This window comes from Camellia sinensis, chromosome 1, assembly GCF_055761805.1.
Source record: "Camellia sinensis isolate YWXY chromosome 1, ASM5576180v1, whole genome shotgun sequence".
In the NCBI taxonomy this organism is placed as follows: Eukaryota; Viridiplantae; Streptophyta; class Magnoliopsida; order Ericales; family Theaceae; genus Camellia; species Camellia sinensis.
Genome location: NC_138961.1, coordinates 200,135,069 through 200,154,923, shown reverse-complemented (window position 1 = coordinate 200,154,923; position 19,855 = coordinate 200,135,069). Strand labels below are relative to the sequence as shown.

The 19,855-nt window shown below is 32.3% G+C and overlaps 1 protein-coding gene across 1 annotated transcript; it reads left to right on the top strand.

The window, feature by feature from the left end:
* Positions 1-13,024: 13,024 nt before the first annotated feature.
* Positions 13,025-19,230, top strand: LOC145822213 (uncharacterized). The gene is made up of 4 exons (XM_082918822.1): positions 13,025-13,103; positions 16,942-17,064; positions 18,470-18,744; positions 18,850-19,230. Exons 1-4 carry the CDS (start codon positions 13,025-13,027, stop codon positions 19,228-19,230), a joined length of 858 nt encoding a protein of 285 aa, XP_082774948.1.
* Positions 19,231-19,855: the final 625 nt, after the last annotated feature.

Here is a 19,855-nt window from a genome sequence, read left to right as displayed (position 1 = left end):
GACGTTTGGTTGGAATAACCAAACACTTCACTTTAGGTTGGCTGAAAAAACCAATCTAAAGGTTGGCCGGAAAAACCAACACCCCTCCTAAGCCCAGGATAAGGATCCAGGCTGCAGGACGTTTGGTCGGAATAACCAAACATTTTATTCTAAATTGGCAGAAACAACAATTTAGAGGTTGGCTGGATTAAACCAACTCTTAGTACTCTCTAGCCAAAGTAAGGACATCGGCTAAAGAGTGGTTAGCTGGATTAAACCAACTCTTAGTACTCTCTAGCCGAAGTAAGGACATCGGCTAAAGAGTGGTTGGCTGGATTAAACTAACTCCTAGTACTCTTTAGCCGAAGTAAGAACATCGGCTAAAGAGTGGTTGGCTGGATTAAACCAACTCTTAGTACACTCTAGCCGGAGTAAGGACATCGGCTAAAGATCGGTTGGCTGGACTAAACCAACTCTTAGTGCTCTTTAGCCGAAGTAAGGACATCGGCTAAAAAATGGTTGGCTGGATTAAACCAACTCTTAGTACTCTTTAGCCGAAGTAAGGACATCGGCTAAAGAGTAGTTGGCTGAACTAAACCAACTCTTAGTACTCTTTAGTCGAAGTAAGGACATCGGCTAAAGAGTGGTTGGCTGGACTAAACCAACTCTTAGTACTCTTTAGCCGAAGTACGGACATCGGCTAAAGAGTGGTTGGCTGGAAAAAACCAACTTAGAGATTGGCTGGATTAAACCCTTATTACTCTTCAGCCGAAGTAAGTATATCGGCAAAAGAGTGGTTGGCTAGTAAGGTTAATCAAATGGCACAGCTAAGACCGACATAAAGTATCTCGGCCGAAAAATAGTATGTTTCAAGCCGCAGTTAGAAAGCAAGCATAAACAGGAAAGTAAACCGAGATAACAGTTGGAGCAATAGAAGTCATTGAAGAGTCATTACAGGTACAAGCATACAGATCAAACCAGAATAAGTGTTGAGCAGAAAATAGGACTCCTTCAATTCGGTTGTTTTTACTTCAACCTCTGCCATGGCTTGCCTTGCTGTGTTCCTGAGCTCCAACACCTTTTTATGCGCAATTTGGCCCTTTTGCACGGCCTAAAAAAAAAAAAAAAAAAAAACTAATGACAAAACCGAATAGAAAGTTGGTGATATTTAGTGAGACAAAAAGAACAACTTACCAGGATCATTGACTTCGTGGCCGAGCGGATGGCCTTTAGCTCGGTCAAGTTCTTGTGATGTTCCATGTCGGTTGGGAGGCACACACTCTTGGTAAGGTTGAAAGCCATCAGATGGTCTTTTTCAGCAACAACTGAATCAGTGTCCTGAATATCATGGTTCTGGAAAGTCAGTTTGGGTGCCCATTTGGAAGAGCTGGCTCAGTCAGCGTGCTCTGGTTGCGAGCTCGGTGGAGGGCTTGGTGGCAGAGTGGTTTCGTCTTCATCAACTAAGCGTTGTTCGGTCTGGGTAGTACGGGCGCGCTTAGTTCGGCGTGATGAGGAGGGTTGTTGTGATGGTAGGGCCACCACGGTTTCTTGTGTTTGGTTTGGTGGTGGTACCTCGGCCCTGTTTGTCTCGATCAAGAGAGCCCTGACTCTGTTTCTCTTGGCCATCTCTTCTTCAGCAGTCAGTAGGATTAAGGTAATTTGTGGCAAGGTTGGGTCCGGTTCGGGGGCGTCCTCCAACAAAAAGTCAGTTACTCTAGCTTTTCGGCGACTGATGTATCTGTATGTCGGTTCGAAATTTAGAAGTTTGGCCTAACTTCTTTCTGGAAAACGTAGTGCGGCGCGGATAGTGTTCAGGTTGGGGTAACTGTACAAGGATTGAAGATGGGCTGAATCTGCATAAAGAAGACAAACTGTTAGTTCGGTTCAGGAGCAGGTAACCGAAATAAAGCAAAGCATGCCAACAAACCGAAGTAATTATACCAGGTTCTCCTTTATTCCAGTTTATACTTCGGCCAGGGATCTGGGCTTGCTGGTCTTCAAAATTGCCAGACACCCAGAAAAAGTCATCATCATTCAAGTCTTTGTCCGGTGTGTCTTTTATTATTTTTTCTCAGCGGCGGCGTATTCTAAGATAGTAAACCCAGCCGTCTTCCTTCAACTCTATAGAGTACTGGTGGAAGATTTCGGCTAAGCCAAGGTTAATGCCAGCTCGGCGGTTTAGCTCGGCTATGCCCATTATTATGCGGTATGAGTTGGTGGAAAGCTGGGTTGGGCATATTCTCGTTTGCCTAAGGAATTCACAAATTAAGGGTTGGACTGGAAATCTTAGTCCGGTTTCTATTATTGATAAAAGGGTAAAGGGTATAAAGCCCTGGTTTCCCCAAGGTATAGCATCTTTTTTGGCTAAGGTTAGGTGTACATCGTCAGGGATGTTATAACCCCTTCGGAATTCGGCCAAGCCACCTGGTGTTTCTACTAAAAACCTATATTTACCCATTTATTCCTAAGTTATGTATAAATTATGCTTGGTGCTAGCTCGGTCGAAAAATGTTGTTGTGTAGCTCGGTTGAGCGATCAAAAGGAGTGCCTGGGCAACCTAAGTCTACAAAGTGAAAAACAGAAGTGTTAAGCACAGATCTTTAGACCGTGCTACAAAGTAAAAACAAGTTTAGTCTTACTTTGGCTTTGTGAAATATTGCAGGTCCTATCTCGGTTTCAGCAAGGTGCTTGGTAGCTCGGTTGGGGCAAGTGATTTGTTAGACCGGTTGAAATTTTAGGGACAGCTTTCTTAGTTCAGTCTGAACTAAGAGTGTTGGTTTAGCCCCAAGATAATTCGGTCAGAATTAAGGCCTTCAAACACACTAAGTGTAGACTTAGTTCGGTTTGTTATCTCGGCTAAAATAAATCAAAAGATGGTTTTTTGACTACTGGTACAAGTGTTGGTTCGGTTGAATGGTCTGGCTAGACTTAAACATAGCATAAACAGTATCCTAGTCCGGTTGCATTATGATTTTGGATCGAAAACCAGTGTTCTACAGGGTATTACATGTATTCGAGTGTTCTATTGCTAAGTTTTTCCAGAAACATACAAATCAAGTAGAAAGAAAGAGCACAAAACAAAATACAGTGGATTGAAAAAATACGAAAACAAGAAAAATAAAACAGATTTATAATACTTACCTGATGAAGATCGAACAGCCTAGAGGATGGGAGCACACGGCAGTAGCAAAACATGAGCTTCACAGTTGCAAGGTTAAAGGACAGTGGAGGTTAGAAGAGAGAGAGAAGGAGATGAGTAGTGATTCAAAATAGCGAGGGTTTGTTTTGTGTAGATGAAAGGACGAAAAGGCGGGAACTGTTCAAAAAACGCGAGGTATGAAGGCGGCGTGACAGCTGCCTTCAGCCAATAAGAGCATGCCACGTGTCCTTGGGATAAGAAGCGATTCAGTTGCTATGATTGAAGAGACGTTTGAACCGGACAGGTACAGCCCGGAGTGAGCCTAGCTCGGCTGGAAAGGCTAAAAGAGTTTTTTAGCTCGGCTGGAAAAGCTTAAAGGCTTAGCTCGGTAGTAAGATTAAAATTTTTTAGCTCGGCTGGTAACAGGTAATCCCTATCATGCTACGCAGATGGAATTAAGAAGCAATTGATATGGTAATTTATACTTGTAAATTGGACCGAGTTAGGTAATGGGCCGTTATGGGCCACGTTGCGAAAGACGGAGTAAAAAGGCCATGAAGTTACTCCCGCCCAAGAGGGGTGTAAAGTTACTTCGGCCTAAGAGAGGTATAAAGTTGCTCCGGTCCGAACGAATCTTGAGGTTACTCCGGTCTAAAGGAAGCTTTGAACATAGCTCGGTTGCCGTACTCAAAGTTAGCCCGGTCTTATCGAGGTTATCTCGGCCAGAACCTTGCTGTTTGATAGCTCAGTCTGATCACACCATGGTTGGCGCTAGGAGAAACCTGGGTAAGAGCAATGAATGGAAGAGCCGAACTAAAGTTAGCTCCGTCTAGTCTGCGGCTTAGCATAAGCCATGCTTACCTCGGTCATAGTGGAATCCGACCATGGTAAAACCATCTCACTTGGTTTAAACAGTGAGGAGGGTGTTGAAAGATAAGCATTATCTTTCAGGAGTATGAATCCTATGAGGACTCTACGAGGAGAAGTAAGAGTCCTACTTGGATTGTGTCACACGGAACCTATAAAAGCTCACCAATATCACATATGGAGAGGTAACACACAACTTTGATACACAGAGTTTTTGTCTTTGTCCATTTTTTTGACTTAGGCATCGGAGGGGTTTCCGGCACACACCTGCCGGGTAGTTCACGTTTGTGTTTTCAGAGAGTAAAGCGATGACGTTTGGAGGAGCGCAGACTTGATCAACAAGATTATACGAGAAGATTTATTTCTTTCCCGTACAATATTAAAATATAAATGTGTGATAAAAAATAAATCCACACTGATGTGAGTTCAACACTTCTATTTTCTACCTATGCTTTTTTTTTTTTATGCTTTTTTTCAATGTTCGTAATATAAATGTAATATTTAAAGGATCATTTGTTAAGGCATCTAATACCTTGTTTGGGTGGGAAAAAATAGTAAAGATTGCTTACTCCCTTTCACAAAAACTTTTTTAGTTGGTTTTTTTGATTTGAGATTTTTTTAGTTTGGGACTAAAAAAATTCATTTGGGTTGATTTATTTTATTTTATTTTATTAATTTTTTAAGAGAAAACGTGAAATGATTATAATTTGAATGCGATATTTTATCTTATTGACTTAATTACCCTATTTTATTTTTTGTGTTTTTTAGGTTCTAATTGGATAGCCAAATGAAGGCTCTACACAACTTAAACCAAGATAATAATATAGGAAGAGACTAAAACAATATAATTTTATATTTTTTAAGTTATAATTAAAATAAAATAAAAAGTCATAATTACATAACATATAAGATGTAATTAAAAACCTAATGAGTTATAATTAAAATAAAATTATAATTAAAAAACTAACATAACTTAAAAGGGTAAATTACACTTTGCCCCCTAAAATTTCACTCATTTTCTACTTTGGCCATTTAAGTTTGATTTTTCTTATTTTGGCTCTTTAAATTTACAATCCTTCCTACTTTGGTCTTTTATATTTGCAATCATTCCCACTTTGACCCTTTAAGTTTGATTTTTCTAACTTTGACCCTTCAAATTTGCAATCCTTTCCACTTTACTCTTAGACTAACTTCCATCTAAAAAAGGAACAGAATTTATCACATCACAACATATCAGCTTCATATGTGATGTAAAAAATTCACTAAAGATACAAAAATAAATTAAAAAAACAAAAAATAAAAAATTATTATTATTATTTTTTTAGTCTTTAGTGAACTTTTTTTTTCAAATTTATTAACAAACATTATTACATTATAGATGTATGTAGATTAGATGTAGTTAAAAAAATAAAAACAAATTTAACTAAAAAAAGAAAAAAGTTCACTAAAGACGAAAAAAAATGATAGTAAATTTTTCATTTTAGAATTGACAATACAGGTGTTTGAGTCAGTATATTTTTATTTTTTTCGTCTTTAATAAACTTTTTTTCTTTTTTTTAGTTAAATTTGTTTTTATTTTTTGAGCTGCATCTAATCTTGATGCATCTATAATGTAATTATGAATAAATTTGAAAAAAAAAGTTCACTAAAAGCTAAAAAAAATAAATAAATAATTTTATTTTTTGCATATTTAGTGAATTTTTTACATCACATATGGAGCTGGTATGTTAGTAATGTGGCAGATTCTGTTAATTTTTTGGATGAAAGTTAATCTAAAAATAAAGTAGGAAGGATTGTAAATATGAAAGGCCAAAATAGGATAAATTGCAAACATAAAAGGTCAAAGTGAGAAAAATTAAATTTAAAGGGCCAAAGTGAAAATAATTGTAAACATAAAAGATCAAAGTAAAAAAAAATTAAATTTTAAAGATTAAAATAAAAAATGTGTAAAATTTTAAGCGACAATGCTATGTAGCTCAAATTTTGTGGCTCAAAAGTGGCTCAAATGGTCAAAACGACGTCGTTTTGAGTACAGAACAACATAAAAATGGTCAAAATGACGTCGTTTTGACCATTTGAGTCACTTTTGAATCGCAAAATTTGAGTTACGAGACATTTTCTAATTTTAAGAGACGTGTAATTTATCCTAACTTAAAAATATAAACGTGTGTAATAGAACTTTCCTAATAATAGGGATTGCATTAGAGCAATAAAGTTAGGTATAAAAGGGGGATCCCAGCTGGATGAACTGCTATAATGGATCATCACTTCAGTTGTAAGGTGTTTGGTGACTTTTTTTGTGGGCTCATATTTTAAAATTATAATATAAAAAAGAGGACCACATCAGCCCCAAGGACTCTGACATGCAAAACTGCTAATTATTTGTTTGAAATTTCAAATGATATCTCACTCTTTTTCTTTCTTTTTTTTTATTTTTAATTTTCTCTCTCTTCTCTCTCTTATGTAATAAAAATGTTTTATATCATGAAAAAAATTAGTCGAGTATCTAAAAATTATTAAGAAATCTAGTATTAAACCTCTTATAAAAATGTATAATTTTATCATAAAATTTTATAATATTAATTATAAAATATATAATTTCATCACAAATTGATATAATAAAATATTTAAAACTTTCTAATTGATATTACAGAAGTTTGTGATTTAGTTAAGATAACTTTTGTTACATCAATTTGTGATATGGTTACGCACTATGTGATTGATGTTACGAAATTTTATGAAGAGATGCACATAGCATTTTTGAAAATTTATATATATAATGTAAATTTAAAACTAATATGATGGGATCCACATTTAAATTGGATTTGATAATTGAATTTTTAGTTTTTATTTTTATTTTTAGTGATTTTTTTTAAAAAAAATTAAATTCTATTCTACTAGATGAACCTGAGATCAAAAAACGAAATAAAAAAATTAAAAAAACCAACTAAAAAATTTAGAAAAAATGTTATATATTTATTATTATTTTTTTTTGTCTTTAGTATTTAAAAAAAATGACACAAATTAAAATTAAAAAAAAATTAAAAAAAATTTATTTTTTTAACTGTTGCCAAACAAATCACATATAACTCTAATTTCTTTTAGAGTAAATTGCAACATAGTGGAAAGACCAAAAATAAAATTATAAAATCATGAAAAAGTTGATCACTTTAATTATTAAAGTTGATAAGTTTTATTACTAAAATGTAATTTATTTTTGATCTTTTAACTGAATTGCAATTTGCCAATTTTTTTTTTAAATCACATAATAACTATAAATTTTTTATTTGTGGCACACGGGGAAAATTCTCCAACAACTTTATACAAAATTATATAAATTTTTACAAACTTACATAAGTGATTTTATAAAAAAATGAATAAATTGAATACAAATTCATGTAATTACATAAGTTTTCACAAACTTGCATAAATTTATATTCAATTCACTCATTTTTGTAAGATCAATTATATAAATTCATGAAAACTTATGTAATTTTGTGTAAGATTACATAAGGTGTGCATTATGGAAAATGCCTGGTAGCTCAAAGCTACCAGGCTCGAAATGGCTCGAGAGGAAGAGAGGGAGAGGGAGAGGAAGAGGGAGAGAAAGAAAGGGAGAGGAGAAAGAGAAGGGAGGGAGAGGAAGGTCGGCGTCGCAGCTCCCCGCCCCGCCGTTGTCGCAGCTCCTGCCGCCGCCTCTGCTTCCTCCTCCGTCGCAGCCCCACCGATGGCCACCGTCGTCTGCCCAGCCTCCCCTCTTCCTCAAACCGGTTTTTATGGCCCCCTCCCCTCCCTCCTTCTCCTCCTCCTCCCTTCTCTTCTTCTCCCTTCTTCTTCTTCTTCTTCGTTCTGCAAAACCAGGGAAGAAATAAAAAAAAAAACAAAAAAACAAAAAAAAAAACAAAATCGACACCAAAACGACGTCGTTTTGGTGTCGAGCCGCGTTTCGAGCCGCGACATTCGAGCTACGTAGCATGATCGGTGCATTATATACCAAAGCATTTTTCTAGGATAGTGGATATTAGTGGGTTAATAAGTTAGATTACAACCATCAACTTCTGACATTCTCACTGTTTCAAAAGACAACTACAAGGACCACTGAGTCAATTGTCCTGCCCACGTAATAATAATAACTATAATCTACACATTTTAAATCCGGAATATTTTTCAAATATTTATATTTTTTAAATACATAACATTACTATTCATATTTTTATGTATATAATTTCAACGAATTTGAACCAACTCCCTCACTATTATTAATGGAAAAAGGATGACATGCTCTTTCTTATAATGTTTGGGATTAAATCTTACCACTCTTGCCGTGCAATTTTACCCTCATTATTCCTCTTCTACTGATTACTAAAAACAAAAACAAAAAATCAAAAAAAAATCAACTCCCGCCAACAAACCCAAAATTATCCGCCCATTTGCTTTCGCCCCTCAAGATTGCCATTGACATTTTTGGCACCAATATCATGAAGTTGTTGAGGGGAAAAAAAAAAGACAATAAAAAAGTGACTAATTTCAGGTACTTTTTAAGATGTTTGGATAAAAAAAATTTAGAAGGATTTGTGAAGGGAAAAAAAATGAGAAAGAATTAAACAAAATTCAAGTCAAATTTTATTTATTTTTTCTTTTGTTTTTCATTTCTCTCCATATATATTATTACTTAAATTGTTGATCCAGACACACCTTTATTAATATACTTTTTAACAACTTGAAATCTTGCTTGAATTCAAACTAGATTGTGTGATTATGATTTGTTTTACTTTTCCCCTTTTGCACCTCCCATTTGACCGTCTTATATATCAAAAAAGAGGAAAAGTGTTAAAAAGTCATATCTAGTGTGTGTTTTCAAGAATTGAGTAAAAAAAAGAATAAAGGGAAAAGAAAAAACAGTGTAGAAATGGAAAAACAAAAGAAAAAGTAAAGATATGGCTTCATTGAAAAGACTTGGCACCCTCCTAACATCACGGTTCATGACCCTTTTCTGTTTTTTAGTCTCCATCACAACAAAATTCAAGTTCTAAGCAATTTTGATTAGACAATAAAGGGGTTTTTTTTTTTTTTTTTTTTTTAAAGATTGCCAATGAAATTCACAAAATATCAAAATATTTATAATTTTAATGTTCTATTTACATATATTAATACACTTTTTAATATTAATAACAGTTCTAAACCCATTTTTAGCATTTTCACATTATAATAAAGTATAATGAGGTCATTCATTTTTTCGTGAGACCCCATTTATAAAAGAGAAAAAGAAAAATGAAGTTATAGCAAATATTAGCCTCCGTTTGGGAAGTGGGTTGGCATTTTGACTTTTTGAATTTTTTAGCTATTTTAGCCTGGGCTAAAAAGCTTAGTTTGGGAAGGGCTTTTTGACTTTTTGACTTTTTTGACTTTTTTTATGAGAGAAGAGTATAATAATTATGGGTTGGATGTGATGTTTTGTTTTTTGTGGCTAAAATAGCCTATTTTGTCTTTTGTGACTAAAATAGCCAAAAAAACCTACTTTAGTTCTTCCCAAACGAACCCTTAGTGATCTTTGATGGTTTGGATGTTTCTCTTTTTATTCCATCCCTAAATGTATGTGCAAGCAAAACATTGAATAGCTAAAATAAAAAACAAAAACAAAAAATAGCTCAGTTTTGTTTTTTCTTTTTTTTTTTAAAACTTTTTGTGTAGTTTTTTTGTTCTTCTAATTTTTTTAACAAAAATATTTTAATTTTTAGGTGTGTCTAGATTAAGTGTATTTAAAAAGTAAAATAAATTTAATTAAAATATATAAAAAAAATTATTAAAGACAAAAAATAAAAATAAAAATAAAAATAAAAAATTGTTCAAAAAAAAGTAAACCAAATAAGATGAACAAACCTTATTTTACTTTTGTTAAAATAAAATACGGCGAATCACGCTAACAGTTTGGGAAGTGATTTTGTGGGTTTTTTTAGTTATTTTAGTCTTAAAAGATAAAATAGGCTATTTTAAACAAAACAGCACATCCAATCCATAATCATTACACTATTCTCTTACAAAAAAAGTCAAAAAAACTAAAAAGTCAAAAAGCCCTTTCCAAACTAAGTTTTTTAGCTCAGGCTAAAATAGCCAAAAAAGTCAAAAAGCAAAAAAACCAACCTACTTCCCAAACCAACCCTTATTGTAGTTTTAGCCTTGTGTTGCTTTGGTCCTTAACCTTTTAATTGTGATATATTTGATCTTGAATTTTGAATCTCATTTCAAGTAAAGAGAATTGAAGACACTGTTGCTCCATTTCAAAAGCAAAGTCGTCAACTTGATAAAATATAAACTAATTTGACAAAAATTAATGTTAATTTTTTTTTAAAAAAAATTAAAAATTATCTCTAAAACCACCAAAAGATAAAATTATATAAAAATAATAAATCTTTTATATTTTTATATTTTTTTATTAAATTAATTTTTGTATGTATTTGGATGATGATCATATAATGGGTTGTTATTTTTGTTGATATTTTTGAATGGTTATAATGTAATAGATGACTGTATTTGTTAAAAGATATTTTTTTATGATCATCATGTAATAAATAGTTATTAGATTTTTAATGTGTAATCGATATATTTAATAATATAAATATTCTTAGTTTAGATTTTTTAACTTAGTGGATTGGTTTAATAATGACATCAAAATTATTGTCATGTTTGACTTTTGAAAAAATTGAAAGTAAATAACGAAAATAAATATAAAAAAATATTTAAAAAAATTATTTCTACCCTCTCAAAAGATAAAATTATATAAAAATGATGTGTTTTTAATTTTTTTCACTAATTTAATTTTTATTTTCTTAGAAATTTTTTTCTCAAAATAGATTTTAAAAACCAAGTCAAAAAGAATTTTATAATCAAAAAAAAAAAAAGAAGCATTATTCATTAAAAAAAATGTCAATACATTTCAAATAACATACAAGTTAACCAACACAAAATAACTCATATGATGACTTTGTCCTTAAAATTGATCATTTACAAAGCAACATCTTTTATTGTCCTTATTTGGAACAAGATTCAAAATTTAAAATCAAATGTATTATAATTAAAAAATTAGAGACTAAAGTAACATAAATCTCAAATTAGAGAGACTGTTAGTGTAATTTGACCACTTAGATAAAATTGTTGGCCAAGTCCTCACGTCAACAAAATAGTCTGCATGATATGGATAATTATGAATTCCAATGGGCCTACATTTTATTACGAAAAGGGTAATGTTAATTTTGTAAATACTTTTAAAGATGATAGGACCAATAAAAATTTGGATTATAACCATGAAAAGTAACATGTGGACCTAACATATGATAACGTACAATTGATGCATCCTTTTTTCTAGCCAAAAGTGCATGTAAACAGAGAGAGGATTTATATAAGGTTGTTATCGAGTTGAAAGTCGGTTCATTTTAAGGGTAGAGTGATTTGTCTAATCTAGTTTGAACCATTCTTTTAGTCCGAATCAACTTGTTTAAGTCTTTGTTTGGTAAATATTTTCAAACTAAAAAAATATAAAAAAACAAAATAGGTTATATAAATTAATAAGATAAAATATCATATCCAAATCATAATCATTATATTTTTTCTTTCATAAAAGTTAAAAAAGTTTAAAAATAAAAATCAAACAAAGCTAAAAAAGTCTCAACACAAAAAAAATTAATTACCGTAATCAATACTAAACGAAGTTTAAGTTTGAGCTAGAGCTTGAGTTTTTATTTTATTTTATTTTTTAAATTTAGAAATCAAAAACCAATATTAAACAAACAACACAACAAAAATTCAAACCCCAGCCAGACTTTTGTGGATTTGTAGCAAAAACCCCAGCCAGAGGCCTCTTTCGGGTACTTAGCTTTTAGCCACTTTTGTGGATTTGTAGCAAAAATCAAAAGTTAGTTTTTTTGTATTTAAAGATATTTAAAAAGTTGGTTTCAGCCATTAGTGAAATTACAATTCTATCCATCATGGGTCAAAATATGCTACATGAATGAAATTGTAAATATTTTAAATTGAATGGGGGTAGTTTGATCATTTTATTGTGATTTGATATCATAAACAAATATTAATAAAAAAGTCAAAAATAACTTTTTATCAACTTTCCAAATCACTTGTCTAAAAAAGTCAAAAGTTTAGTTAAAAGTCAAAAAATTATTTTTTACCATCTTTCCAAAACATCCCTAAAGAGTTCAGGCTAAGCTTGGGTTGTGCAAGATGTAACCCTAACCAATGAATTGTACTTTTCAAAAAACAGAAGAGAAAAAAAAAATCTTAAGTTTCGTTTGGCATTAGTTACGATAGTTAATTTTTTTGTGTTGAAACTTTTTTAATCTGATTTTTTTAGCTTTATCTGTTTTTTATTTTTAGGTTTTTTTTTTTTACTTTTATAAGAGAAAAAATGTAATAATTATGATTTGGATGTGACATTTTGTCTTATTGACTTATATAGCTTATTTTATCTTTTTATATTTTTTTAACCCCAAAATATTTACCAAACGAGGACTTAAATAATTAGAAACATGGACTTTGATTAATGCTTATCAAACAAAAAAAATTGATTACATTAAAATATGTTTTATTCAATGGAAGAAATATTCGGTATGCGTATGAATTTTAGACTAGTCATATATTTAGAAGATAAACAATTTAAACACAGGCTATGTTTGGAATATTACTTTGGGCTAAAATAGTCATATAAGACAAAATTAGTTATTTTTGTCATATAGAATAAAATGTTACATTTGATCCAAAATCAAGGAAATTCTATTTCCACACACTAGTGCACATCATTTCTCAGTACGCACACTTATTAATTTAATTATTACTTATCCTTCTCAATCCGCACACTAAATATTTCAATTATACCCTTCACTAATATTATACACACACCACCCTCCTCCCACACACTTATTGAAAATTATATGGATTAAATATTGAAGCATAGAAAAAAATAAATGACAGACAAACGAGTGGTTTATTAAAAGTTAAGAGAACAACAGGGGTTGGTTGTCGTGGGAGGTTGCGATGGCGGCACCGAGAGAGGGATCACGACGACATGGAGGAAAGAAAAAGAAGAAGAGAAGAGATCGTGTCAGCAACATCAGTGAGTTTTTTTTGGGCTCTGTTCAATCAATGAAAATGAAGGTGGAACCTCAACAATTAAAAATCAATACAGAGATATGACTGATATATGTAATCGGAAAAATGATTTTTTTAAAACTAGAAATTGTACTTCAATGACTCTATTTTCATATTTTCCTTATTATTTTTAGCATTGTAACGCAAAAATGAAATCAAGTTCTATATAGTTGATGATAATTTCAAATATTTATGTAAAGAGGTATAGAGTGTGTAGCAAGTAAAGTGAGAAATAATGAAAGAACAATGGAGAAATTAGGATTCAATTTTTTTTTACTCAAAAAATGTATATTGAGTTTTTAAAAGAGATGTACAGATAATATTTTGATATAATATTATGAGTGTAGGTGGATGTCCATTATAGTCATTTTACTTTAGGGTATAATTGTCATTAAAATAATAATTTATTAAATGCATACACTGAGCTAAGTAAGTGTATGAAAATAGAATTTCTCCTATAATCATTTTATTTTTTTTCTCACAAAAGTCAAAAAATCCAAAAAACGTATCTCAAATGAGATTTTTTAACCCGAAGATAAAATAATTAAAAAATCAAAAAACCAATCCACGTGCCAAACGAAGGCACAAAAAAGTTTATTTTACTTTTCACATTTGGCTAGACTAAAAAATTTGCTAAAAAAAAGAAGACTTTTTAAATTCTCATTGGAGAAGTTGGTTGAAAGTTGGTTGGGCCTAAAAAAATATAAAATGATAAAAAAAAAAAGGGTTAATAAGATAAAATATCACATTTAAATCATAATTATTTTATTTTTTCTCTCACAAAAAATAAAATAATCAAAAAAAGTTAAAAAATTCTTTCCAAACGCAACTAATTTAGTTAGGCTAAATTAACTAAAAAATCAAGTTAAAAAAAAAGTTGTTTCCAAACAAATCCTTGGTGTTGCCAAACATAACCTAAGTCACTATTTGTACATCTAGTGATAAAAAACATATATATATATATATATATATATATAAAAGAACAAAAAAACTTGTTTATGTTTAACAATACTCTTCATATAAATGTTTACAACAATGATAAAAACACTAACAAATTTATATCAACAAATATACTCCATTTAAAGTGAAGCACCTAACATTGTGCCTTCGTTTGAGATATGGGTTAATTTTTTAACCTTTTAACTTTTTAACTATTTTAATTTGAAGTTAAAAAGTCTCGTTTGAAATGAACATTTTAACTTTTTAATATATTTTAACATATTTAATATTAAAATATTTTAATATATTAAAATTCTTGACTTTTTAATATATTTTATTTTTTTATGACTAAAATAGTCAGAAAAACCTATGCCAAACATAAGTTAACATTTTGTCACTATTTTTGCATCTAGTGATAAAATACATAAAAAATTTTGTGAGAGAAAAAATAGATTAATTATGATTTAGATGTGATATTTTGTCTTAACTTTTTAAAATATTTTATTTTTTTATGACTAAAATAGTCTGAAAAACCTATGCCAAACATAAGTTAACATTTTGTCACTACTTTTGCATCTAGTGATAAAATACATAAAAATAAATAAATAAATAAATGACTTGTTTACAATAATGATAGACACACTAACAAATTATATCAACAAATATACTCCATTTAAGGTGAAGCACCTAACATTGTGCCTAGTTAACATTTTGTTAGTATGTTTATTAATAGGAGAAATTAAAAATCAGACCAATTTTTTAAAAATAATTACATAAAATGAAAAGATTTATGACTTTAATAATTAACATTTATAAACTTTATCATTAATTTAAAAAACAAATTCAACATTCAACTCCTCACTAATTTTCCCTTATTAACATCCCTAACATTATTCAGGATTCGTTTGAGATGTGGGCTGATTTTTAGTTTTTTAATTTTTTAACTATTTTAACCTGGGGCTAAAAAGTCTCGTTTGGGATAGATTTTGTGGCTTTCATTGACTTTTGTGAAAGAAAAAAATAAAATGATTATGAGTTGAATGTGACATTTTGTCACATTTGGCTAAAATAGCTTATTTTGTCTTATATGACTATTTTAGCCCAAACTGATTGTGACACCCTGAATGTTTAATCAAATGCCACATAAATACTTATAGTTATATATAATTGTGAATGTATGTGATAATATATTATTAAATAAATAATAATAAATACAGAATCTAATTTGGATAATATATTATTAAATAAATAATAATAAATACAGAATCTAATTTGACATTGAATTATCAAATATGAGATTAATTAGAGATTATTATTTGGGGCGAAATTAATAGAAATATGAAATTATAATACTAGTTGGGTCAAATTAGAGTTAAAGATAGTAAATAAATATATATAAAAGTAAGAGTAAATAAATAATAATATTGATAACAATAATAATAATAGTGGGTGCAGTAGTAAAATAAATAATTAATTTTCTGTTGGTATACGATAAAGTGTAATTTAATTATAAATTAATTTATTTATATAGTTATGCAAGGAAATTGGGCCAAAGTATAATTATCTTAAATATTTATTAAGATAACTATAAATCTATGTTAGTAATGAGCAAATCCAGGTGAGTTATGAAACAAATCTGTGGGATGATTCGGGTTGGTCACATGTTGGCCAAATAAAGGTTTTACTTCCCTATAAATAGGGAGGAGTGGATCAACTTGTGGAAAGCAAACAAAGAAAGGAAAAAAAAAAAAAGAAGAGATGCACATAAGTAGGAAGGTTGTGATGGTGGAGTAAGGCTAATGATCAATATTAAGGTGCGTTATATTATACTTTAAATTACCATAATATATTTTACGTATGTTTTGGCTTACTATATTTATTTTATACAAGTTATATTTTATAAGTTATATTAATTCAAGTTATGTTTTAAAAATATTTCAGTTACGCCGATTAATTTCTAAACTCTATTTGTTTAAATGAAACCCATGGATATGTTTGTTTAAATTTTAAAGAATATTTGACTATGACCTTATAAACAAATATGTTTTGTAAGTACCACCACGGGAGTCTCACGCCTTGGGGGACTTAAATAACCATTGACTCTGTTTGGCAACTTTGTGGTCCTTTGTTTTTCATGGATCCATTGACCTCTGTTCTGATTGTCATTTCCATAACCTCTGTTCTGTTCTGTTCGGTACCGTGGTTATGGTTATTTATTTATATAATTTCCGTATTTCAGTTTATGTCACTTAAATGATTTATTTACCAAATTGAGTTATGTAAATGTTTTGACTTAACTAACTATCCATGGTTATTTTGTATTCTCTATCCTCTTGGCATAATATTTCTCACACTGCTATGTGCTTATAGCTGTTATCCTTTCAGGTGACGAGATATAAGGGAAACCCATAACCTCACGAAATGGAACATGCACGTGGATTGATGTTGAACCACTATTTTGTCTTTATTTTCTTTTTTATATTTTTTGCTCTCTTGTGTTCTACTCGGAACCGGTCACTGAATAATAAAATAATAAAAGCCCTATAAATGCATTTTATCTTGTTAAAATAGTAAAATGGAGTAATTTCTTATTTAATTATTTTTATTTCCGCTTGCGTAGTTTAATTTGCTACAAATAGAATGAGTTAGTAAGTTGCGATTCCAACCTTAAGCCACTGGGGTTGGGTCGTGACAAATGTGGTATCAGAGTAATGGTTCAAAAAAAAAACAATTTTAATTTGATCAGGAAGTTCGAAAAGTTATAAATAAATCTATATAGCTAAATAAACATAATAAAATGAAAAATATTTACCTGCAACATTAGTCCTTTTGCGTAAAATCTCACATTTATTCTGGTGTTGTAGGAATGTCAGAGATTAATCTTGATGATGCGTTTTGGGATAAGCTCCAGGCCATTAATTTAGATGATATTTTAGCTGGGCACCCAACCCCCGCCTCACCTGAGGGTTGGGGAGATTCAGAGGACTGTACCCAGGCCTTGCCCAGTTGATGTGTCGGCCAGTTTTAAATCCACGCTGATCCTACGGATGTTCCACATTTACTATGGAGGCACAGCCTTGTCGATACACGCAGACGTTTTCTTGGACCATCTCGTGTCCTTGGCGTTGTCCCTGGACATGACCACCCACACTATATTATAGGCCCTCTACTCCCAGATTTTGTGGCCAGAAGGGGGAATATGTACCTTGAGGACTATATTTTCACCACAGTCCCTAACCCGCTAGAGATAATTAATATTCAAAATGTTGACTTTAATAATGACTTGTCATATATTGAGACACCCGGCTAGATTATCGACCGAGCATTCTTGGGATATATACAATCCGTCCCCATTTTCACAGTCCAAACAGCATGGATGTGTTTTGGTGTAGTCCAGTTAGGGTGGGAATTTTAGCTTTTTATGCAACACTATTTCTCACGGTTTTTCGGCCCATTTGACCCACAACTCTAGATTTGAGTAGAAGAAAATCTTTTTGTATGCTGGCCATGATGTGTTCTAATCCCTTTTCTATTGTCTTTTTGTTTTTGTTTACCACAAGGATGAGACACTTACATATTCTGACTACTGTAATATGAATTGTAAAGAAATGTAAAGTTGGCATTTTACATAAATATAGATTGCGTTACACATGCTTATATATATGTTGCGTTGTGAATGTAATGCCTCGTTTATTACTTTGTAGAATGGCCAATAATGGTAACGGAAGCGAGTCATCAATCAGTGGCACTGAATCGATGGAAAAAATAATGGAAAGAGCGGTTACTAGCTTTTTGTAAGCCTTACAGACTAACATCAACAATGGGATGCCGGAACGGTGAGAAGAGCCGGTTACCATAAAACAGTTCCAGGATTTGAAATCCACTATGTTTACCGGCAGCCCAGACCCAATGGTAGCAGATGCTTGGGTTAAAGATATGGAAAAGATTTTTCGTACCCTACCATGCACCGAAAGACAAAAAAGGTAACTTTCGCCACTTTCACTTTCAAAGACAATGCATAAGAATGGTGGCTTCTCACTCTGGCCAAAGAAGAAATTACGAATTAGGCAAGATTTTTGGAAGTATTCTACGAAAAATACTTCTTAGATTCATTGCGGGAACAAAAGGCATCCGAATTCATATATCAAAAGCAAGGAACCATGACGGTGGCTGAATATGAGAGCAAGTTCACTAAACTCGCTAGGTTTACAACATATGTCATCCCCAGCGAAACTCGAAAAGAAAGAAAATTTGAAGCAAGATTGGATGGGAAGGCTCATTAGGGACAATGCCATCGAGACACAAGAGTATGTTTTAAATACGGTCAAGTTGGCCACTTGCTGAGGGATTGTCCAAAGCTGACTAATCCTATAACCAGCCTCTTTGGCCCAGTCAAGAAACCCGCAGGACCTGGAGGAAAGAGGAATGACCAAAAACGCCAAGGACGGGCTTTCGCCTTGGTACCTAGAAAACCAGAAGTTACTGAAAATGCGGTGACATGTACACTTTTTGTCTGTGGCCATTTAGCTCATGTCCTCATTGACTCTGGGTTAACTCATTCTTTTGTTGCACCACACTTTGCTTCCATGTGGGCATCAACACCCGAACCATTAGGATATATATTGTCTGTGTCTTTTCTTTCTGGTAAGTCTACTTGTAGTACAGATGTATACAGATCTTGTGCTATATTCTTAAAAGGCAAAACCTTATATGTAAACTTGATTCCTCTCCACATTGGGAACTTTGATGTGATCTTAGGTATGTATTGGTAGCCTGCCAACCACGCCTCTATTGATTGTAAAGCCAAAAAGGTCTTCATCAGGTTACCAAACCAACCCGAACTTGTCTTTGATGGGGCTGGAGTTTCTAACCCTTCTTGTATTATATCCTCCATGACAGCCCAACGACTTCTAAGAAAAGGTTGCGGTGGTTATATTTGTTATGTGATCGATACACAAAAAGAGGCCCCCACCGTTGATGCGATCCCCGTAATACGAGAGTTCCCGGATGTTTTTCTTGAAGAGCTACCCAGTATTCTGGTTGATCGGGAAATCGAATTCACCATTGAAACCCAACCTGGCACACAACCTATATCAAAAGCTCCTTATCGCATGTCGATGGCAGAATTAAAAGAGCTGAAGATTCAACTCTAGGAACTCTTGGACAAAGGTTTCATTCGACCTAGTACCTCACCTTGGGGAGCTCCAGTATTGCTCGTGGAGAAAAATGATGTCACACTGAGATTATGCATCTATTATCGGGAGCTGAACAAGGTCACCATCAAGAATCGGTACCCTCTGCCGCGAATCAATGACTTGTTTGATCAACTTCAAGGTGCTCAAGTATTTTTTAAGATCAACTTGTGTTTTGGTTACCATAAACTAAAAGTCAAAACAGAAAGTATCGAAAAGATTGCCTTCATAACCCGTTACGGGCTCTACAAGTTTCTTATCATGCCTTTTGGCGTCACAAATGCCCTGGCAGCCTTCATGGATCTCATGAACTGAGTGTTCAAACCCTATCTTGATGAGTTCGTCATCATCTTCATTAACGACATCTTTATATACTCTAAGTCACCAAAGGCCCATGAGCAGCACTTACGAATGGTTCTACAAGCACTACGCGATCACAAACTTTATGCCAAGTTGAAGAAATGCGAATTCTGGATCCTTAGTGTACACTTTCTCGGTCACGTCATTAACAAAGATGGCATCTCGGTTGACCCCCAAAAAGTTACAGCAATCGTGGACTGGCCACGACTACTAATGTGTCAGAAAT